Source organism: Hemicordylus capensis, chromosome 2 (genome assembly GCF_027244095.1).
Source record: "Hemicordylus capensis ecotype Gifberg chromosome 2, rHemCap1.1.pri, whole genome shotgun sequence".
Taxonomy (NCBI): domain Eukaryota; kingdom Metazoa; phylum Chordata; class Lepidosauria; order Squamata; family Cordylidae; genus Hemicordylus; species Hemicordylus capensis.
Genome location: NC_069658.1, coordinates 220,437,622 through 220,461,287, shown reverse-complemented (window position 1 = coordinate 220,461,287; position 23,666 = coordinate 220,437,622). Strand labels below are relative to the sequence as shown.

Sequence of the window (23,666 nt, the reverse complement as noted above, 5' to 3'; positions counted from 1 at the left end):
GGGCAAAGGGTTCCAGGTGATGAGGCAAGGTTCTGAGGCCTTTGCAGATGCTGGCAGGAGAGGGAGGGGTCGGAAATGAATAAAGTCGGGCAGCGGGGCTTGGAAATAGAGCTGTGAGCCAGACAGAGGAGGCGTGCCAGGTGATGTGAGCACCAGGGGCGGCCCGTCCATGAGGCGAGGAGAAGCGGACACCTCAGGAAGCAGATTCTTGGGTCACAAGTGAAGCAGCAAGATGACCTTCTCCCCTCCATACATACTTGTTTTTAAGGGAGGAGGAGGGTCACAGAAAGTGGGAGGAGCATTTGGCACCCTGCCTCAGTCTCACAGAGATCCTAAGCCAACACTGGCAAGCACCTAGGGCAATGGTAGAGTCTTTCTTTCTTTCTTTCTTTCTTTCTTTCTTTCTTTCTTTCTTTCTTTCTTTCTTTCCCTTCCCTTCCCTTCCCTTCCCTTCCCTTCCCTTCCCTTCCCTTCCCTTCCCTTCCCTTCCCTTCCACAGATTCCTGTACTGCCAAACACAAACATTTCACGGCAGTATACAATTGGCTGCAAACAATCAAAAGCAATAAAGTCAACTATTAAAAACAGATGAATTGAAGCTTCAACAAAAAGCCTGACTAAACACATGGGTCTTCAATGCTCTTGTAAGGGGGCCTTGTAGAAGTAGAAAAGGTGCAGAAGGTCGGTCAACCAAGATGACCACAGGTCTGGAGCATGTTATGAGGCAAGGCTGCAGCATCTGGTGCTTTTTAGTTTGGAAAAGAGGTGGCTAAGGGGAGACATGATCAAGCTGTATAAAATTATTCATGGAGTGGAGAAAGTGGACAGAGAGAAATTTCTCTCCCTCTCTAACAACAGTAGAACCATGAAATTGACGGTCGGGAAATTTAGGACTGACAAGAGGATGTACTTTTTCACACAACAAAAAATATATACTGCTTTTCAACAAAAGTTTCCAAAGCGGTTTACATAGAAAAATAATCAATCACTCAATAGAATGGATTCCTGTCCCCAAAGGGCTCACAATCTAAAAAGAAATGATAGACACCAGCAACAGTCACTGGAGGTACTGTGCTGGGGATGAATAGGACACAGTGCATAATGAATCCATGGAATTCTCTGCTATGGGATGTGGTGACGGCCACGAGCTTGGATGGCTTTAAAAGGGGCTTAGACAGATTGATGGAAGACTGGTCTATCAATGGCTATGGTGGCTATAGGCCACCTCCAGCCTCAGAGGCATGATGCCTCTCAATCCTAGTTGCAGGGGAGCAACAGCAGGAGAGACACCATGCTCCCAGGTCTTGCCTGTGGGCTTCCCAGAAGCATCTGGTAGGTCACTGTGTGAAACAGGATGCTGGACTAGATAGGTCTTGGGCCTGATCCAGCTGGCTGTTCTTGTGCTCTCTTTTGAAGGCCATCAGAAATGGCGCAGCCAGCTTTACAAAATTATGTTCCCATTTTATTACTTAAATTCTGTTTAGTGGTTCTGAACATGTGCAGAGTTCCTTTCAAGGAAAAAAATTACTGGTTTTTTTTTAGGAGGGTGTTCTGGATAATGTTCTCCTGAGTATGTGAAGTTAGTCTTCTTATGGAGGGAAGAGACTTCTCCCTCAGCCTGTCCAGTTAAGATGACCTTGCTTGAGAGGTGGCCCACAGTGAGAAGGGAGGGAGGGACTTTGCTTTGGGCATCCTGATTTCATCTGCATAGTGGCAGGAAGTCCTTAAAAATAGGTGTCCATGCATGTGCACAGACACATGTGCAGCCTCACGCAATTTACCATGCCAGGAGCCTCTGGGGCCTACTTCTTAAGACGTAAAGGTCCATGTTTCTACATCTGGACCCCCAAGCCACAATGTACAGCTTTCACACTGATGGTACATCTGATGCCTTGATGTGCCTATATGAGCCATGACAATGCACACATGTGCCCCAGCAACCCAACTTCCCTGCAAAGTTTTGCTTACTGTCTTAAATACTGTTTTGTTTTGTTCACTTCTGGAATTCCAATTGTAAGACATTCTGAGGATCCTATTAAAGACAGAATGTGCAGGAGACAAACATCTTTCGTAGTAGAAATAAAACAATGAATACAATTACATCTTCCAATTCCATAAGCATAAACTTTCTGGCCAGGCCAATACCCTTCCATATCAGACAGAACTGTTCTCTATTCACCTCTCAGTGGCACCTCCCCGCCCTTCACCTCTGACCATAAAAGCCCCACCCTAAAGCCATCTCTTTCTTCCTATTTCATCCCACCGACCATATCCCCACTGTGTAGGCATGCTTTCCTGCCTGGGTTGCATTGCCTCTCCCCACCACTGGGGCCTTTTTGCAAAAAACAGTAATAATAATTTCAATAAGATATCATCTCCTGTATGAGGCTCTGGTTTGCTCTAACAGCTGCTCACTTGCCAAGTTCAGCTTAATTTGTAAGGCAGTCGGGACAAGTCTTTGTTATTGGCACTAGATTGGGAAAACCCCAACTGCGGAACGAGGTAAACAGTTCAGGGAATGAGACGGACTGAGAAGATGCTACAACCCAGAATCAGGGTGACCCTATGCCGTTGAGATCCCCGCACACCCACAGAATCAGGGAAACTAGAGATATCACCCATGCCATGATCTGAGGATATGCCTTCATCTCCTGACTTGGAGGAGTCCTTCAAGAATCTATCAGTCCAAGGAAATGTTCCTCAGTGCTGTCAACGCCAACACTCAGAAAAATTGGGCAAGACCCCTTTAAACAACAGAGCCTTCCTCAGGGAAAAGGTGGGGACCAATCCTCTCAGCTTGGGCAGCAGCTATAAAAACTGACATTCCACTCCTAACAGCTGCTGGAGCAACATCCATCTTATGCTTTTGCACCCAGTTGTTCTTCTGCCTGGAGCTAGCTGAGGTCCTGACCCTTTCCCCATTGGAGCTGTCCAAGGTCCGGACCTTGCCTCAGTGGAAGTCCCAGCTCCACCTGCAACAAAATCAGAGCTGTTCTCACTAATGTTAACTGGGTATTAACACGGAGGGTATTAACATGGAGGGCACGTCTCTCAATGGCTACTAGCCTTGATGGCTATGGGCCACATCCAGCCTCAGAGGCATTATTTATTTATTTATTTATTTACACAGTCAGACAAGTGTTATTGACTGGTTTGTTTTATCCAGACATTGGGGCTATTCTGATGATCAGCAAAAATCGAAGGAATTAGGATAGAAAAAACACCGTGCAAGGTAAATGCTCAAAGACCATGAAAATGCTATTGATAGCAAACGCTGCAAAATTGGCCACTGCAATAACTGCAAAAATAGCCAAGGAACTAAATGGAGGGGGGAAAGGGCAAGACACTTGTATCCTTGAACCAAATTCAAGATGCTATATTATAAATGAGGGTAATAAACCCGTATCAAACATATGGAACATTTTAGGAATTTTCATCATTCACCTGAAGATATCAGGTTCAGTGTAATTTTCAAATATCAACCACGAAAATTTGGGCATGAGAATATAGACCAATTACTGTTAAGAATGGAATCTACGTTCATATATAGATTGAACACAGTTTTCCCAAATGGGCTTAATTCGGCATGTGATATGTCAGTGTTTCTGTAATTTTGTAATCTTGTTATCTGGCTACACAACTACTGTGGAAGGTTCGCTGTATATATTGTTTTCATTGACAAGAATTGGTTGTTACCCATCACCTGTATATGAGAGCTTCGTGGTCTACAATTAGAAAAGAGATATTACGTGTTATATATTATATATGTTGCTGTATTTTATAACATTTGAATTACTCAATTTAAGATAATGTTTCTTGCAACAGTTAATTGTAACACTCTGACTATAACGCGGTATACTAATGATGGGCTGCACCTATCATTTGTATATGAGAGCTTTGTGATCTATAATTAGGAAGGAGATGTCACGTGTTACATTTTATAACATTTGAATTACTCAATTTAAGATAATGGTTCTTGCAACATTTAATTGCAACACTCTGTCCATAACACGGTATACTAATGATCTGAAAAAGTAGAGTGAATTGTGTTGGCTGGCTTACTGTTTTGGCAGTTTTAGCAGGATGATGATGTCAACAATCTGAAAGTTAAGATAACTTGATTTGTTTATTAATGGGGTGACAGTATACAGCTGATGCCTTTATGTACTCATTAGTGTCTTGGAAGACCAATTTGTAGGTGGCTCCACCTGATTAGAATTTTCTTAATTGGTGTCGGACTATATATTTTCAAGCCTCACGGCTTTAATTAGTAAGCATTTTTCTGCTTAGCAAGATGTAAGAGGAAAGGTTGCCTCTATAATGATTGTAAGCCTAAACAGGAAGAAAGTTGGTATGTTATGTACAAGGGGGAGGATATTGTTTATACCATCACGACTATCTATGAAAATTCTTGGCTGGGAGACCTGTTGGTTTTTCTCTTATTGTTAGAGAACAAATATGCGCTCTGATGAAGGACCATCCGAAATAGGCTTAAGAATTCCGGATAGGCCTATAAGGACTTTTTCACAGGATTTTCTCCAGCTTGGCAAGAAGTTTTACTCCTTTTTGATGCTATATTTTTCTACATGCATGTTTAGATATCATCTACTCCATTAGCACTTTTTTGGATTTTTCATCAATGACTGAGTGTTCATTCTTCCATCTCTCCTCAAATGGACTAACATACATTGTGGTGCAGTACATTTATGTGCTTGTTTATATGTATATTTCTTGCTATGATCAACTATATGAGTTACAATGTTTGGATATATGCATGTGCAGAATTATCTGCTAGACTGTTGTTACTGATTCTAGTTCTCTAGACTTATATTTGATACGGGTTTATTACCCTCATTTATAATATAGCATCTTGAATTTGGTTCAAGGATACAAGTGTCTTGCCCTTTTTTCCCTCCATTTAGTTCCTTGGCTATTTTTGCAGTTATAGCAGTGCTACTCTGGCCAATTTTGCAGTGTTTGCCGCTATCAATAGCATTTTCATGGTCTCTGAGCATTTATCTTGCACGGTGTTTTTTCTATCCTAATTCCTTCAATTTTTGCTATGCATCCCGTTTTTTTGCCATGATCAGCAAAAATCGGGCTAGCCTCCGTTAGCCCGATTTTTGCTGATCGTCAGAAACACCAGGCTCGCAGCCGAGCCCGGTGGTTCTGGAGCGGCTAACCCACTCTGGAACCCCTGGTAAAAAGCAGGTTTGCAGAGCGAGCACTCCGCAAACCTGCTTTTTACAATCGTGAGTAGCCGCGGCATGCCTTCACGCCGTGCCTACTCATGAGTAGACCCCAGGCCGGGAGGCGAAAAGCCGCCTCCCGGCTCCGGGGGTCTCCCCAGTATGCCCTGTGCGCTCGTGCAGCGCATACTGCGGCTTGCGGGGGCCACGCGGCCCCCGCTCCCCCACCCCCCGCAGGCTCCATCATGGAGCCGGAAACTCTGTGGGCGGCCAATCCGGCCACCCAGGGCTCCCTCCCCGCAGTTTCTAAAAAAGCGGGTCTCACGGATCATGAGACCCGCCTCATCGAGTCCTTCCCAAGGACCTGGGATGGCTGAATTTTATTGTCAATGTGGTTGCTGTTGTTATAGATATCGTTGCAGAATATAGGCTGTTCCCAGTAAAGCTGCTTTTTGTAATTGGCTGATGGTGATTTCTGTGGCCCCTATGGTGTTGAGGTGCTCCTCAAGGTCTTTTGGGACTGCACCCTGGGCGCCAATTACCACTGGGATTATTTTGGTCTTTTTCTGCCACAGTCTTTCAATTTCAATTTGTAGATCTTTGTATTTGGTGATTTTTTCTATTTCTTTTTCTTCTATTCTGCTATCCCCTGGTATTGCTACTTCGATTATTTTGACTTGTTTTTCTTTCTTCTCGACTACAGTTATATCTGGTGTATTGTGTGGCAGATGTTTGTCTGTTTGTAGTCGGAAGTCCCATACTATTTTTGCTTCTTCATTTTCTTCAACTTTTTCCATTTTATGGTCCCACCAATTTTTGGCTGCAGGTAGCTGGTATTTTTTGCAGATGTTCCAGTGTATCATCCTTGCTACCTTTTTCTTGTTGTTGTTGTTGTTATACCAGTAAAGGGTGTGCCTTCATCTCTTGCCTATGGGCTTCTCAGAGGCATCTGGTGGGCCACTGTGGGAAACAGGATGTGGACTAGATGGGCCTTGGTCTTATAGTTGAGCAAGCATTGGGAAGCCATACACACTCTTGATTTGTGGTGGTGTGTTAATTAAAAACTAGCTTGGAGGAGGGGGAAGTGATTGCCTGGAAGGTGAACACAGGTGGCTAGAGTGTTAGTCTAGGACCAGGAAGACCCGAGTTTGAATCCCCATTTAATCATGAAACTCCCTGGGTGACTCTGGGCCAGTCATATGTCTCTCAGCCTAACCTACCTCACAGGGTTGTTGTGAGGATAAATATAAGCAGGTACACTGCTCTGAGCTCCTTGGAGGAAAAGCGGGATATAAATGTAAAAATATATATATTTTAAAAAATTCCTCCCACATGGGTAATATGCTGGGCTAAAGAGCTATATAGGACATTCATTAAGAGAATTTAGGCATGCAAGCATGGGAATATGGGATTGTTCCTTATCTTGAGGTCTGTTTATGCATTTTTGAGGTCTGTTTATGCATGTACGACTAAAGATGAGGTTCTCGTTGGAATGAACATTTAAGCACAGTATGGCATGTGATGGTTTGAGTTACTGGAGGCAATGCTCAAATGTGTTGAAGTACAGAGTTGCTGTGTTAATGCAATTGCTTTGTCATGATTCTGTGGAGTGTGTTAAGCTCATACAGCTGATGCAGAAATACTTAAACTTGCACCTGATAGCAGCTTCACCTGGCCATGCAGCACTTTCATTGGTGCTAGCCCATATATAGCAATAGCACTTACATTTATATACCGCTCTATAGCCGGAGCTCTCTAAGCGGTTTACAATGATTTTAGCATATTGCCCCCAACATTCTGGGTACTCATTTTACCGACCTCGGAAGGATGGAAGGCTGAGTCAACCCTGAGCCCCTGGTCAGGATCGAACTTGTAACCTTCTGGTTACAGGGCGGCAGTTTTACCACTGTGCCACCAAGGGCTCTTTAGGATTTGGGGGTTTGGTGATCAGAACGATAGGAGAGAATGCTGCCTGCATGAAGATTTGTTGGTTGGTCTCATTCAGAAAGAATAATCAGGTTTGAATTATTTTGTGTCTGTTGGGGTGGATTTTGTAAGGCTTAATATGGCTATTCATTCAAGGGATCCGTTTGAAGGATCAGTAAATGTACACTTTATTCCTACAGAATACCAGAGAGCTATAGGAGGGAATGCTGCCTCCATGAAGATTTGTATGAATATAGCTCCAGTTTGTTGGATCCATTCAGAAGGATTAACCTGGATATTGGATTCCTCTGAAGAAGGAAGGTTTCCGAAATGGACTTAGTAAAGTCCCGGGTCAGCCTATTAGGATCTTGTTTGCAGTTCTAAGACAGATGTTCCAGCACAGGAATAGTTTCCAACATAACTTGCAATTGCTTTCTGGAATTGTTACGAGTATGCTACTGCTCAACAAAGGATTGGAATTAACAATAAGCTACTGCTCAACTGAAGATTGGAATTACAACAAGTTTTGTTCTAAAGGATTTGTTTTCTGCAACTCAAAGGTTTACTTTTGCAAATAGAAACAACAGTATCTGTACATGTATGATTCTTACAGGATTTGTTTCTTTGCAGTTTTGTGGTTTATTTGTGCATATTGTAAACATTGTTGTAGTACATGTTAGTTTGTTTACAGAACTTATTGTTTTTTGTATTTCCATGTGGTTATATACAACCATTCATCAGTTCTGTTGATCAGGTCTCTAAAAGCTGGTTCACTTAGTCTGTTGCATGTCATTGTGTTTGTTATGTTTTATATGGGTTTCAGTACAGTAACTCTAGTCAGCAGACAGATGGAACATGCACTTTTGTTAATGGGAACAACTTTATTTTGCAGTTTTACATCAGTTCTCTTTTTTGATTACTAGCAGTGTGCATGTTATTTTTGGTTTTCTGGCTTGTTGTGTGTGCACCCCATTTGTTTTCCAGTTAATGAGCTTGAGAACAAGTCTAGTAAGTGGCTGGCTGAGGGAGGGAGCAGTATTTTTGCATCACTTCAGGTATGGAGCTGCTCTGGGAAGAGCAGAAGGTTCCAAGTTCCCTCCCTGGCTTCTCCAAGAGACAGCTGAGAAAGATTCCTGCCTGCAACCTTGGAGAAGCCGCTGCCAGTCTGTGGAGACAATACTGAGCTAGATAGACCAAGGGTCTGACTCGGTATACGGCAGATTCCTATGTTCCACAGTCCGTAACAGACTCGACTGAGCAGCTGAGATGTTGCAAAGTGATGCTGGGGAAAACACCTGCTAGACAAGACTGAGCTCCTTTTGTGGAAATTTTCAAGAGTCATCAGCTGCATGTTTTGCAAAACGTGAACCTGTTTTTCATCTGCCAAATGTTGAAAGGTGTTTGGTATGGGCAGTTCTTATCTACCCTCTCCGTCTGGACTGGTGGTGGCAGTGGTTGTAGCTGGTGCTTTTACAAACAAAAGAGGCCACTGACAAAGAGATATTGTCCACACACACCCCCACCAATTGAGGGGTGTTTTGTTTTTGTTTTTAATAGAAACACACCGGAGAGGTACAATACACATCAATAAATGAGGCTGAAACAATGTTGAAAGTAACCCCAAATTATGGCTGAATTTTTACCTTGACTACAAAAGCTTTAGAATGAGCAAAAGACATCTGAGCAAGCTGATAAAAACAGACATTTGTTCTGTGTACCAGTAGATTTTTGCAAATACAGCTGTGTTCAAAACAAACTTTCATCCACAGGAGGCTTCAGTCTTCTGCAGTCTTTCTTCTGTAGAATTCTTTTTAAAAAAAAAAAATCCAGAATCCAACTCTGTGCTTTCCTTTTAAGCAAAAATGCAGACATAGGCATCTCCTCACATAAATAACAGTGTTCAGGTAGGCCTTAAGCAGGGGCGGCCCTTTGATGAGGCCAGGTGGGGCAGTCACCTCAGGCAGCAGATTATGGGGGAACTAGTGAGGGGGGCGAGATGCCCTTCTTCTGCCCTCTCCATAAATAAGAAAAAGAGGGAAAAGGATGCATGCAAGTGAGGGTCATTTGGCTCCCTGCACAGAGGTCTTGAGCTGCCCCTGGCCTGAAGGCTTCATGAGCACTGATCTGTGTGATCCTGAGTATGCACTGTTGCTTAAGAGGGCAAAACATGTCTTTGTGGGTCAGGTGATCGTTGTTCAAGATTATTTGCAAGGATCATATTTAGCTGCCTGCTGAGTAGGTCATTACTCCACCTCAATCAATATTGTCTTCACAGACTGGCAGCGTCTCAGGCAAGCATCTTTCCCTGGGATGCTGCCAGGGATTGAACCGAGGAACTACAGCAGGGGCTCTACCACTGAGCTGCTGCCCTCTCCCCAATTTAGGATTGTGCATACAAAGTTGTCTTTGACTGAGACAGACCACTGGTCCATCTAGTTTAGAGCTGCACAACTTAGAGCCTCCATTGGATGTTGGACTGCAATTCCCATCATCCCATCATCAAGCAGGGACCTTGAAAGACAGGCCAGCCACTATCCCTGCTAACTGGGCAAAGAGGCACCTTTTACCATGGTGATCCTCTTTATTTAGCAGGGGGAGAGTAACTGGCCCTATCCACCCCCAGCACAGTACTTCCAGGGACTGTTGCTGGTGTGTGTCTTATGTTTCTTTTTAGAATGTGAGCCCTTTGGGGACAGGGAGCCAGCTTTGTTTGTTATCTCTCTTTGTAAACCGCCCTGAGCCATTTTTGGAAGGGCAGTATAGAAATTGATCATCATCATCATCATCATCATCATCATCATCATGTCTACAAGCCGCTGTGAGTGGGGATGATGGGAGCCAGTGTTCCCTCTAAGAGGGATTCCCAGCTGATGTGGACTACAACTCCCAGAATCCCCAAGCAAAAGCCATTGCAGCTGGGGATTCTGGGAGTTGTAGTCAACAACCTCTGGGAATCCCAATTAGAGGGAACACTGATGAGAGCTGTGGTCCAAAACCAGCCGGAGAGCCAAAGCTGTGCAGCCCTGAGCTAGTTCAATATTGCTGATTGGCAGCAACTCACCAGAATTTGAGAGAAAGGTCTTTCCCAGAAGACCTGCCTGGAGACACTGCCAGGGATTGAAACTGGAATGTTCAGCGGGCAAAGCAGATGCTCCTCCACTGAGCTCCGACCCCATCTCCACACTGCAATGGTGACCCTAGAGTGACCAGTGAAGGTGGACTTCAGTCCACTCCACCAGAAAATCCACAATGGTAAGAAGCTGGAACCTCAGCGTTTGCACACAGGACATTTGCATTTGCAGTTTGGAGTTACACCTTTCCCTGTTAACACTATACAAGCACTAGCTGTAGCTGGTAAAAGGCACTTCCGCACTCCACCGTCCCCTGTGCCTCCAAGGACAGTGTTGAGTCCAGAAATACCCCCAAGCTGTGGACATGCACTTTCAGGGGGATTGTGACCCTGTCCAAGACCAGATTTACCCCACTACTAGGATGGTCAGTTTTATCAATCCAGAGCACTTCTGGCTTGTCTGGATTAATTTTCAGCTTGTCAGCCAAGCTTGTCTGGATTAATTTTAATTAATTAATTACTTTAATTAATGCTAATTAGTTACTTGTCAGCCAAGCTTATCTGGATTAATTTTCAGCTTGTCGGCCAGTCCAGAACAGCCTCCAAGCCCCAATATTTTATTCATTCATTCAGTCAGTCAGTCAGTCATTTCAATAATTATATGTCTCCTTGGGGACTTTTCTGAAAGTGGCAAAGCTGCCTGGGATTTTGTAATAAATAAATAAATAAATAAAGATCCATCCGGGGATCTACACTTCTGGGAAGCCACCACCAACGGAATTCTCAGAAGCTCTTTTTTTTTTTTTTTTTTGAGCCATGCAAACCAACCAACAACTGCCAGGGTCCTTCTGGGGAAACCTTGACAGTCAAACCTGGCTCAATCAGGTTTCCTTTTTGCCGTGTAAATTGTACCCTAACCGGTTCGCTCGCTAGCTTTTGATGTCCATGCTGTGTGTGAGTGCCACAAATTTGTATAAGTTGTCTTCTAGAGATGTGCACATCAATTTGGCAGCTGAGTCTACTTGAATCTGGCTGATTTGAATGTTTCACCCCGCAAAAGGGGTGATTCTTTTCAAGGTCGAATCGAAATCAGCCAGATTCAAACTGAATCTAGCTGAATTGATTCAGCCTTCAATGAAATGGGTGAGGGGAGAGGAGAGCCTCTGTCTGAAATACTTTTAAAAGAAAATGGTGCTGGGGCATCCCGAAATTAATTAATTACCTTTATTGCAGAGCCTGCAGCAGTGACCTGACCCACCAGGGTCACCACCCACCTGGGGCCACCAGCCGCCCCTGTTAAGTAGAGGGGCCTGGCACCTGCCCACTTAGCTCCTCTGGTGGGAGCGGAGACACCATAGTAGGGCTGACAGAGGTGGGGAGGTGGTGATCATACCCACCACCCCCATCCCTGCTGCCAGCCTCACCTGGCCCGCCGTGGGGCTCACTTGCAGAGTTGGCAGCGACTGGGGAGGTGGTAACTGGCCCACCATCCCACCCCACAGATGGCCTGTCTGGCTGCTAGGACTCAAATGAGAACTGCGCTGGGCTGCTTTAAATGGCCTTTGCACAGGCACGGGGAGGCCATTTAATGGAGTTGCTTGGTGGTCTTATTTGATAGCACTCCAGTGCTTTTGCGGTGTGCCACAATGCCTGCACAGAGGCCATTTAAAAGGGGCCCGGCGCAGTTCTCATTTGAGTGCTAGTGGCCAAGCAGGCTGGCCGCAAGGAGGGATGGCAGGCTGATTGCCACCTCCCCAGCTGCTGCCAACTCTGCACGTGAGCGCCACAGTGGACCATTTGAGGCCGAAAGTGGGGAGGGGGTGGTGATTGCCACCTCCCCAACACTGCCAGCCCTTATAGGATATTCCTCTCAGGCGATGGAGCCGCTCTGGGAAGAGCACCTGCCTGCTTTCCTGCAGAAGGTTCCCAGTTCCCTCCCTGGCTTCTCCAAGAGAGGGCTGAGAGAGATACCTTGGAGAAACTGCTGCCAGTCTGTGAAGACAATACTGAGCTAGGTAGACCAACGGTCTGACTCAGTATATGGCAGCTTCCTGTGTCCCTACGTTCCTATGTGCTATGGTGTCCCCGCTCCTTCCAGAGGAGTGGAGCCTTAAAATTTAAACTACTACTTTCAAGCAGGCAGGCGCCAGGCACCTCTTCTTCATAGGAGCAGCCAGCGGCCGCAGGGAGATGGTGGCACTGGCGGTTCGGATCACCGCTGCAGGCTCTGCAATGAAGGTAATTAATTTTGGGGTACCCCAGTGCTGTTTTCTTTTTAAAGTATATCAGCAGCTCTCCTCCCCACCCACCACAGCATAGGTCAAATCAATTTGAATTTGATTTAACAAATCAAGACCAAATCGAATCGACCTAGTTTTGAGATGGCCAGATTCATGGTTTTGACAACCAAGAAATGAATGGCAATTTGTGATTCGTGCACATCTCTATTGTCTTCCCTTGCAAAGTATCGTTGGTAAATAGGCTGTTGCGCACTTAAATTCTTTGGTACGAAGGAGGGGACAGCACATGTGTTTCTACACTAATTATGCCAGTGTTAGTTAGTTAGTTCCCCACTAACTATGCCTAAATCTCGCAGTCCCTCTAATACGATTTATTTGATCTCTGGAACACCACGTACGGCAGCGCCAATGGACCAAAGTTCCTGGGCCAGTAGACCACCTTGGGTTCACTGCACGACAAGTCATAGAAAACATCACAGAATGTGATGAGGGTCACAGCGTGATGGATGGCTATGAGGATAAAGATGTGCCTGTAGAGCAAAGGAAATGGAGAAGTGTGTGGTCAAGAGGCAGAAATTACTGCTGGCTACTGCAAGGGGGGGGGCGGGATCTATAAATAAAAATAAAACTTGGTTTAAAAATCATTGCAAAATCCATGGGTTTCAGAGTTTTCTGTCCAGCCATTCGGGATGTATTAATCTTTTTGAGTTTCTTATTGATCCCTATGGGGAAACTGTGATTTAAGTAGGAAATTTGGGCCCAGCTCCCCTAGTAGAGACCCATATCCTGCACAGATTTGCTCTATTAGAGATCCTTCCCTGCTCCAGAGTAGTTTGCTACAAGATCACTTCCTGTGCACCCACCCCATTTCCTGTTTCTGGAATTGCCTGTAATGTTTGAACAGGGTTTTGTGATATAGTTTTTGCATCTATTACCCGTGTTCCTCCAGTTTTTTTCCTGCTTTCACTCTGCAGCAGCTTCAAGGACAAGAGAGAGAGAAAGAGGGTGGGATGTATGAGGAAGGTAGTTAAGCTCCTTTCCTTATTCTTGCATATTGCTCTTTGTTTTCTTCTGAACCTGGCTGTTTTCAGACATACTCCATTTAAAAATGGAAGGTCTTCTCGCTCATCCATTCCCTATCCAGATTTTGTACTTCCTCTTTGTGCAATTTCACAGGGCCATCTGCTTACCATTTGTGGGCAATCCATTATGAGAAACTATGTCTTTTGAGACTACTTTAGGATTGGCATCAAATGGCCAGCAGATGGCGCTATGAAATTGTGCAGCAGGGAAGTACATCATCTGGATGCAAAGTGGATAAAATGAAAAAAGCTAAAGTTTTCAGAGTATTTCTCTATCTGGAAACACCAGTGGTGTAGTGGAGGGGGGACGCACAGGGACAGAGTGCCGGTACTTCTCAGCTTCTCTGGCTGTTGGGGTGTGAATGGGCATAAGGGCTGCCATGCAGAGTCCCTGCACTTCTGAATTTGCAACTACATTACTGGGGAAAGACAACTTTGAGCTGTTCCAGAAAGCATGGAAGAGAAAGAAATGACTGGGCGTTCCTAATGGGGCCAGGATTGGACTGAGGGTAGCCAGTTCCTGACCTCCCATTATACAGCTTTTCCTAAATATAGTTTTCTGGAAATTTGGAAGCTGCCAGTTAGGAGCCACCCACCCCCACCCGAGGCTGAGGATTCAGTTCTTCAGCCCTAAACTGGTTGCTCTCCCGACATCAACTAAACTTTATAAAATGTGTTTCTGCATGATATGTAAAAGAATCCTTTCTCTCTTACCACAAGCTGTGTAAGTATCTGAAGTTGATCTTGTGGCAGAACTCACAAAGAAACCTGTCCACAATCCAGCAGACGATGGCAATTGTCCACCACCCTGTCGCCATCACAACAGTTCGTTGAATGGAGGGGAAATGATTGTGATTCCTGAGGAAAAGGCCAAGATCCATGATGGTTAGATCCTTCCGTTAGGCTGACTGGTGGCCACAAGAGAATTGCAAGAATTACACAGACTGAATAACTGGAAGGTCCTGTCTCTCTCTGCATGAGTCACTGTTTATGCCTGTTAGTTTCAGACACTTGTTCAATATCCTGAGAATGAAGGAGACTCAATGGCCACATTCGCACATAACGGGAAACCAGAGGTGAAGGAACCCAAGGTTGGATTTCTTGTATATCTGATTGTGTGCGACCATGGTTCCGCCAGAAAAACAACCTGAGGTTTCACTTCCCAAACTCTAATTTTAACCCTCGGGTAGTAGTCAGTTTCGCTGCTTCTACCTACGGTTTGTGTTCATCCGAAGGCAGAATTGGACTTACAGCGAGCTGTAACCAGAGTTGAGGGAGGAAGCTCCTCCCCCATTCTGTCTGTGATTGGCTGCTGGGGTTGTCCTTCATGCCAGAAGGAAGCCCACGCAGCCAGTTCCCCCTCCTATCTGCAGTCTCCAAGACTGATATTGTGTGTGTGTGTGTGTGTGTGTGTGTGTGTGTGTGTGTATACACAGGTGGAGGAAGCACTGGTCCATTTTTTACATGCAGATGTGGCCTCTGGTGAAGTAACCACTGAGCCTATATCCTTTCAAGGTACAGAGTCTTCCCTAGGGATGGGGTAAGGTCAAAATACTCAATTTGGACAACAGCCAGCAAGAACAAAAGAAATGGGCATGCAGGCAATTTTGAACACATTTTTAACCTTTCCCTAAAACTCCATTGGATCCTATGGAGGTTTCGGAGAAAGATTAAAAATTTGTTAAAGATCACACGCTTGCCCATTTCTTTTGTGGATTGAGTAGTAGGTAGCACCCATCATGCCATACCACACAACCCCCTTTGGTGTCCTGGGGTGATTCCCATGCAGAACAATAGAGTGTTTCAAGTTTACCCATTGCTCTCTATGACCGGAGCAAGTTGCACTCACAGAGTGAACACAAGTTTTGCTTTGCAAATTTGCAGTTTGCATTTGCAATGCATTTTGCAACCCTGCCTTGCAATCCTGCAGAGCCACTCTGTAAAAGGGAATCTGTCCCCTGCAACACAGATTTCAAACACAGTCCAAAAATGGCCCAGAAAAGAATCACTGACCCAGAATCCACTGGCAGCCACAGTGCCTGTGCTGCAGTAACATCATTGGCACAAGTTTTTCCTCACACACACAATTCTTACTTCTTACTTCCTAGCATGACAACTCCTGCCACAGCAGCACCCTGAGCAGCAAGCATAGCCATAAGCTCCTTGAGCAACCTCAGCCACAGTTTGATTAACTATACATTGCAATATAGATTGCAGAGCAGACCAGAGCAGTGAGTGAAGCACAAATTCATCTCAAGGCCAGACATGGAAGTCATCGCAGCAATCACAAATAAATATTGCAGAGAGAGAGCGAGCACTGCCACTGTCCATTTCTCGTCACAACACTATCTCACAAACAAAACAAACCGTAACTCATGGAAGGAAGGTAAGTTCTGCCTTTGTCAATCTGAGATCCAGCAAAACCAGATATTTATAGCAGCAATAGGACACCATATTAGTGCTGAGAAAACCACAAAATCAAACCCTCTTTCCTTCCATCCTGCCTGCCACAGAGACAGGAGGACAGAGTAGTCATGGCTTGGGCAGTTCAGCTCTGAGCTCAGCTGTCTGAAGACTCTGAACAGGATGGAAGGAGTAGGAAGAAAGGTGAGCTGCACTCTAAGATATTCCTCCTGAGGGGATGGGGCCACTCTCTGAGAAGAGCATCTGTGTGTGTGTGTGTGTGTGTGTGTGTGTGTGTGTGTAGATTCCAGGTTCCCTCCCTGGCATCTCCGGATATAGGGCTGAGGGAGAGACTCCTGCCTGTAACCTGGGAGCAGTCTGACTCTGTGTACTGTACACAATACTGACCTAGATGGACTAATGGTCTGACAAAAAACAAAGCTTCTAGACTTACCATGAGAAGTTAAAGGATCCTCTCTGCCTCCCTGTCCCTTTGAATACATTTTGAAACTCCCTCTTTTTGGTTCCCCCAACTGCCTTCCACCCAGCCAATGAGGGCACAGTTGCCCGTGACAGCACTTGATTTGTATGCTAACAAGCCAACCAAGAAGCAAGGAGATCTCAAGCCAATCAGAAACCAGTGCCAGAAAAACGATCAGCAAAGGGAAAACAGGCCTCCAAAATGGCATGTGAAACATCAAAACGTTCTCCACTTTGTTTCCAGCTCAAAACACCCAAAACAGCCTGTTTCAAATCAAAACAATTTATCATCAAAACATTTTGTACATTCCTACTCCATTCCTTTGCACCTGCTTGGTGCTGTCCAAGGTCCTGACCTCTTTGGCTAACTTGTAAGTCCCTATCCAAGGTCTATGTCACTTCGAGAATTCTTGCTGGCACTCAGATCCCTTCCTCAGCAGAGGCCGCAGCTTGGTCATCCACCCACACCCCATCTAGAACAGAATATGCAGCTGGCCACAAAAGGTCCCCAATTCATAAATTCATAATGTTATCATTGGAGACCCAGCTGATGTACGTGCTCCAGCACTTGTCTTGGTCTGGGACTCGTAATTCTCAGCTCGTTCTTACGTTTTCACTTCCTGGAACATCATATAGAAGAAGTGCAATACGAAAGTATTCAGTACATAAGCATTCAGTGCTGGCTTCAGAAAGGACATCAGGGTGCTGAAAACCGTTACAATGGCTACTATCCAGTTGAATTGTTCCCTAGGGATATAAAGACAGAGGTGTGCTCAGGGACAAAATAGCTCTGAAGATCCATGATGGTCTGGAATCTCTCCCCAGCATTTGGAATGAGACACCCACCAGAGCTTAAGGAAGGAATAGAGGGACAAGGTCACAAAAATATCATCCAAAAGAAATTAAAACCTGCTACATTGCCCTTGGGACTTTATATGCTGATATATATCTCCAGTTGATAATTTCTGCTCGCTCATGAGAAATTTTGGAATTAAAAGGGGTAAATTCAGAAGGCTGTCAGGTTGCTTTCTAGCACCTCACCTGACTCTTTGAAACTTGGGGAAGCTGTGGGTAAGATTTTGTATTCAGAATTAAGCTCCTTGGAATTATTTTCTATAGAAAGCCCTTTGTAATCCACCTTGTTTTGATGCTTGATGCTTTGCCTATATTTCATATTCTCTATATGAGCAAAGTATGCCGGGAGGTATACTCCCAGTAGGGTCACCCAAAGTCACCCAAGGTGCAAAGGTCATCCCAGCTGCCCAGCTAAAGTAAGCAGGCACCTACATTGGGCAGCAGCGACAAAGGAAAGATGGTCACTTAAGTGACAATCACAAAGGCATCTTTTCATACTGCGCAGAAGGCGGCAATGGTAAACCCCTCCTGTATTTTACCAAGAAAACACAGCAACTTTGGCCACTGTAGGATGATGCATGTTGTGGTCCAACAACAACTGGGCACCCACATTTGAGTACCCCTCCCTTAAGGCTAATATAAATGCTAAGGGTGTGAGAAGTCATCTAATTAGAGGCCATCAAAAACTGATTTTTCCAACTGGATTCAGCTGGGACTTGATATTACTACCTGTTCTTGATGAAACGTGGAAGATGATGTGATGGAAGCCATAAAACATAGCACATGCTCAACGTCCACAGGATGGACAGCTCATCTAGCATCTGCCCAGCATAGCTGAGGGTTGAATGGAAATACATGGAGAAGACACCTGTTGACATCAAAGAGATCTGGTTTCTCTCAGATCTTCCTTCCAGAGCTTCAGCATGAGCTATAAGGACTTTGGTCTACACAAACACAGCCCCAGAAGTCCTTCCCCATACCAACTGATTTCCAATTATTTATGGTCCCAAAGATGAGAGGGCCTCTAAGCAGATCCAGAATGAATTTCTCCCCTACCACTGACCACAACCAGTTCACAGACAGCTGGGATTCAGGGAAAGTGATTCCAAACAATCTGAACCCTAGTATTCAGTCCCTGACTATGAAACTGGGTAGATCCTGGCATAACGGCAGCCAACACTCTCTGACCCAGAAACTTTGGCTCCTGACCCCATAGGGGTAGGATCTAAAATTGAGAAAATACGTGCAATGAACAGGAGGCATCACTAGTAAGGGCTGCACTCAAATTTCCAATTTAAATACTAATTTACCCATAGGGATCAATGGGAACCTCATAATTAATTCAGCGGGTAGACTGAGTTCCTTTAACATCCACACATTTAATGCTACTATCATGTGCTAACACCATATGAATTTTGAGAACTTTCTGCCCAGCCATTCTAAAGTTGTAGCATGGGATGCAAAAAAGAAAAAAGAAAAAAGAAATTGATTGTTCAATTTATATATTGCTTTTCATAAAACGCATCCCAAGTAGGGATGTGCAAACCAGTTCAAATTCGAACCGGTTCAAATTTGAACCGGTTCGGTTGAAAGGTTCGAACTTCGACCAAACAGGGCATTGCCTTGGCAATGCTAGTCTGAGTTCAAACTGATTGAGTCAGGTTCAGTTCGAGCCTGTTCGAGCTGGTTCGATGGTTCTAGAGGCCATTTTAAGATGTTGTCCTCCATTTTGTGTGACTTGTGTTGCTTGATTTCATTGGGGTGAAATAGCTGGGAAGCTTTTCATTCTGCCCTACCCCCGCCCCAGCTGTGCCTGCCCACCCGTGCTGTGCCAGCCTGCCACTGGTCTGGAATTCCTTCTTTTTTCTCCTGAACAGTGTGTGGGGCAGAAGATCTCCAGGACAATGAGGGGGTAAATGATTACTTTTTGTTATCCCCTTTCCCCCCTTTAGTGCTCCTTAAATAGGGCCTCCTTTTGTGTTTGGGTGTGGGGAGGTATATTTTCTGTGTTTTTTCTTTACAGTTTGTTTCTTGTTTTTACAGGTCCCCGCATTGTGTACTTTATTCATTGCATTGTTTTTTTATTGTATTGTATTGCTGTGGGTGGAGTGGGTGGGTAGGCTTGTTTTAAAAGGGGTTTTCTTTAAATAGGGTTTCTTTTTTTAAAAAAGGTTCCCCCCAATAGGCTAAAAAAAAGTTTTTTCCCCTCAAATAGTTTTTAAAAAAATCCCCCCTCCATTTTAAAAAAACATTTTTCCAATTTTTTAAAAAAGCCCCAGGGTCTTCAGGAATGCCTGAGCATTGTGTGGGGAGCAAAGCTCACAGCAGGGTGGCAGGCAGATGTGGGAGGGGTCCCCAAGCTGGTGAGGAGGCCATGGTGGGGGGCAGAGAAGATGCCATCCTGGGGTCCCACAGGTCCCCATCAGCAAATTCTTTGGCCCAGGTGAGGTGGTGGCATGAAGGCTCTCCTATCTAGAGAAGCCTGCTGCCGACGAGCCAGGTCCTGGACCAGTGGTGGGTCCATCAGGTGATGCCTGGTGGTGTGGGGGGCTCTCCTGCCAGGGAAGCTGCTTCTGGGGCAGGGGTGGAGGGCAGGGGATTGAAAGCAGGCAGTGCAGTCAGATTTTCCCTCCTTCTTGCAGCCCTTCCAATGCTCCTCTCTCCACTCAGTGGGGGGGGGAGCCCTGATGATGTCCAGGTCATGGCGGAGTCCAGTGATGGGTCCTCCCAGTCTGGCTCCAAGGAGGAAGGGTCTGCTGCTGAGGTGGTGGGGCAGCCCCTCCTCCAGTGAAGCCAGGCCTTTCTTCTTCTGTGCAGGGTGGAAGGGGGGTGGGTGACGGTGGTGGGCAAACACCAGAAACCCCACTAGGTCCGCCGCCACCCAAGAGACAACGCCCAGGGTGTCAGAGGCCACCCAGAGCAGTGGTGGCATTTTGAGGTTCCTCAAGATACCCCAAATGCTGCTCGCTGTGCCCACTGCAGGGCACAGGTCAGTCAGGGCAAGGATGCTAAGCATCTGGGGATGACCTCAATGTGGCAACACATGCGACAGTGTCACCCTGATCTCCTTGACTCCGCTGGCAGCGCTAGTGCACCTTGTGTGGTTGCAACTACCGCTGACAAGGGCGGTGCGCCAGCTTCCATGAAGCTGGGCACACTGCCAATCAAGTGGTGGATGCAGTCGTCGGGCAAGAAGCGACCTGGTCACGTGGACCCACATCTCGTCACCCAGCTCATAGGGAGGTGATGGCCACTGACGACCAGCCTTTTTAGGTGGTTGAGAACTCTGGCTTCCACTGGATATTTCAGCTGCTAGCACCCAACTACACCATCCCTTCAAGGACCACGTTCAGCTGGAACGTGGTCCCCTCCCTGTACAGGTGATGCAGGGAGCTCGTGTCAGCCATGATGCGTGCAGCACTGGTTGGCACCAGCATGTATTTCACCACTGAGCTGTGGAACAGTGTGAGTGTGATGCACGCTGCTTTCCTGGCCCTGAATGCCAACTGGTGGGGTCTCGAGAGAGAGTGGACCTGTGGTGCTCCAGTGAATCCCACACTGCATTTCAGCACAGGTGGGCTGTCTTGCACATGGAGACTTTGGATGCCAAGCATACCAAGGAGGAGGTGGCAGCATTACTCGGCCACCGAATTGAGGAGTGGATAGGCAGGTTGCCACACCTCTCCCGGGGCTTCATTGTGACAGACAATGGCTCCAATGTCACGGCAGCAATAGAGTCAGAGTTGGAGTGTGTGAACATCCGCTGCATGGCACACAGGCTCCACCTGACTATCAGGGATCCACTTGGCCTCAAGGAGGCAAAGGCATCCAGGGAACATGGCCACCCCATGGTAGGTGCTGTTGCTGCCATGGCTGCGCTTGTAGAGAAGTCCCACAAGATTGCAGCCCACTTCCACCGGAGTGAGAAGTCCAGGTGCCTGCTTCGCGAGCGGCAGTGTGTCCATGGGCTTCCACTGCATCTCATCCCCGCAGATGTAGATACCGGGTGGAACTCCACCTTCCTCTTGTTCCAGCGCTTGCTGGATCAGGAAGTGGCCCTCAACGACCTGGTGAAGAACGAGTCCTTAGGACGAGTCCTTGGAACGGGTCCTCTCGTATTGATGAGATCAGCCTCGATAAGAAACTTGACCCTGCGAGGTTGGTACTGTTGTTGAAACAGAGGCCGATACCTTTAATGTTCACCTTCATTTCTTGGCAGGTACAGCCTATCAATATCACTTCTTGGATGCAGGGCATGATTGATGGTCATTATTTTCCTGGTTTTCTGATCCAGAGCATCCAATTCTGCTTATGTCCAATCAACAATACCTGCTGTATATCAGATTACAGGAATTGCCCATGTGCTGATTGGTTTGATAGTGTTACCACCATTGAGTTTGGATTTCAGTCTCTTTCTTACTTGCCTGATATATTCCTAGCCATTATTAATATTTTATCCACAATGACCTCTTTCATCATGGAGGTACAGCAGTGGAGGTGCCTACACGGAGCAGAGAAGAGAACTCCTGGCCTCACCAAGCTCTCCGCTGCTTCCATATTTATAGCTCCTGTATAATAATATTAGAGGCTTTTAAAAACATGTGTATATTCTTTGAGGGGCATATGGGGCGGACTATGGGGTGGAGACTGCCTAGGTCAGCCTGATGGATGATCTCCAATTGGGAATTGACAGAGGGAGTGACTCTCTTGGTCCTCTTGGATCTCTTGGCGGCTTTCAATACTATTGACCATAGTATCCTTCTGGAATGGCTGAGGCAATTGGGAGTGGGAGGCACTGCTTTGTAGTGGTTCCGCTCCTAACTCACGGGCAGATTCCAGATGGTGCCTCTTGGAGGCTATTGTTCTTCCAAATCTGAACTTTCCTATGGTGTCCCTCAGGACTCCGTATTGTCTCTGGTGTTGTTTAACATCTGCATGAGACCCCAGGGAGAGATCATTAGGAGATTTGGTGCAGGGTATTATCAGTATGCTGATGATACCCAAATCTATTTCTTCATGTCAACATCATTGGGAGAGGGCATAACCTCCCTAAATGCCTGCCTGGTGGCAGTGACGGGCTGGATGAGAGATAACAAACTGAGACTGAATCCAGATAAGACAGAGGTACTTATTATGTGGGGTCAGAACTCGGGGAGACAATTTTGATCTGCCAGTTCTGGATGGGGGTCACGCTCCCCCAGAAGGAACAGGTTACACAGTCTGGGGGTGCTTATGGATCCAAACCTCTCCCTGGTGTCCCAGGTTGAGACAGTGGCCAGAGTTACTTTTTATCAGCTTTGGCTGATACGCCAGTTGCATCCATTTCTTGAGATGAATGACCTCAAAATTGTGGTACATATGCTAGTAACCTCTAGGCTGGAATGTGCTTGATATAGGGCTGCCTTTGTACGTAGTCCGTAAACTGCAGTTGGTCCAGAATGCGGCAGCCAGGTTGTTCTCTAGGAGAGACCATATTACTCCTGTATTGAAAGAACTACACTGGCTGCTGATAAGTTTCCGGGCAAAATACATGGTGCTATAAAGCCCTAAACAGTTTAGGTCCTAGGTATTGAAGAGAACTTCTTCTTCACCACAAGCTCTACCACCTGTTAAGATCAGCTGGAGAGGTTGCTCTGCAGTTGCCGCCAACTCATTTGGTGGCTACTCGGGAACAGGCCTTCTCTGTTTTTGCTCCTGGACTTTGGAATTCACTCCCTGTTGCAATAAGGGCCTCCCCATCTCTAGCAACTTTGAAAAAGGCACTGAAAACACATTTATTCACCCAGGCTTTTAATTAGATTTATGGTTTTAATTTTTAATGCTGGTTTCAAATTATTTTAATGTTAATGGAGAGCTGGTCTTGTGGTAATAAGCACGACTTGTCCCCATAGCTAAGCAGGGTCTGCCCTGGTTGCATATGAATGGGAGACTTGATGTGTGAGCACTGCAAGATATTCCCCTCAGGGGATGAAGCCACTCTGGGAAGAGCCGAAGGTTTCAAGTTCCCTCCCTGGCTTCTCCAAGATACGGCTGAGAGAGATTCCTGCCTGCAACCTTGCAGAAGCCGCTGCCAGTCTGTGAAGACAATACTGAGCTAGAGAGGCCAATGGTCTGACTCAGTATATGGCAGTTTCCTTTGTTCCTATGTTCATAATGTTTAAATGATTCTAATTGTTTTAATGTTTTAAATTATTTTAATTCTAAACCACCCAGAGATGCAAGTTTTGAGTCGAATAAAAATATGATAGATAGATAGATAGATAGATAGATAGATAGATAGATATGATTAATGATCAAAATTGGGCCCAGGTTCTAGATCTTTTCAGTACCTAGCAAAGCCCCTGTTTGAGAGGCAGGTATTTTGGAGATGTGCAGTCCCTCCTGTACACAAAAGGTTGGAGGCATTTCTGATTTTCTGGTA

General features: G+C 45.7%; 1 protein-coding gene across 1 annotated transcript in view; it reads right to left on the bottom strand.

Annotated features, from left to right (window-relative positions):
- Positions 1 to 12,786: 12,786 nt before the first annotated feature.
- Positions 12,787 to 23,666, bottom strand: part of LOC128343778 (alkaline ceramidase 1-like) — a 41,686-nt gene continuing 30,806 nt past the window's right edge. The window contains exons 4-7 of the mRNA XM_053293214.1: positions 17,975 to 18,113; positions 17,000 to 17,137; positions 14,222 to 14,365; positions 12,787 to 12,955 (exon numbers count right to left, since the gene is read on the bottom strand). Of these exons, the coding sequence (XP_053149189.1) occupies positions 12,787 to 12,955; positions 14,222 to 14,365; positions 17,000 to 17,137; positions 17,975 to 18,113 (590 nt within the window). The remainder of the gene's footprint in view (positions 12,956 to 14,221; positions 14,366 to 16,999; positions 17,138 to 17,974; positions 18,114 to 23,666) is intronic.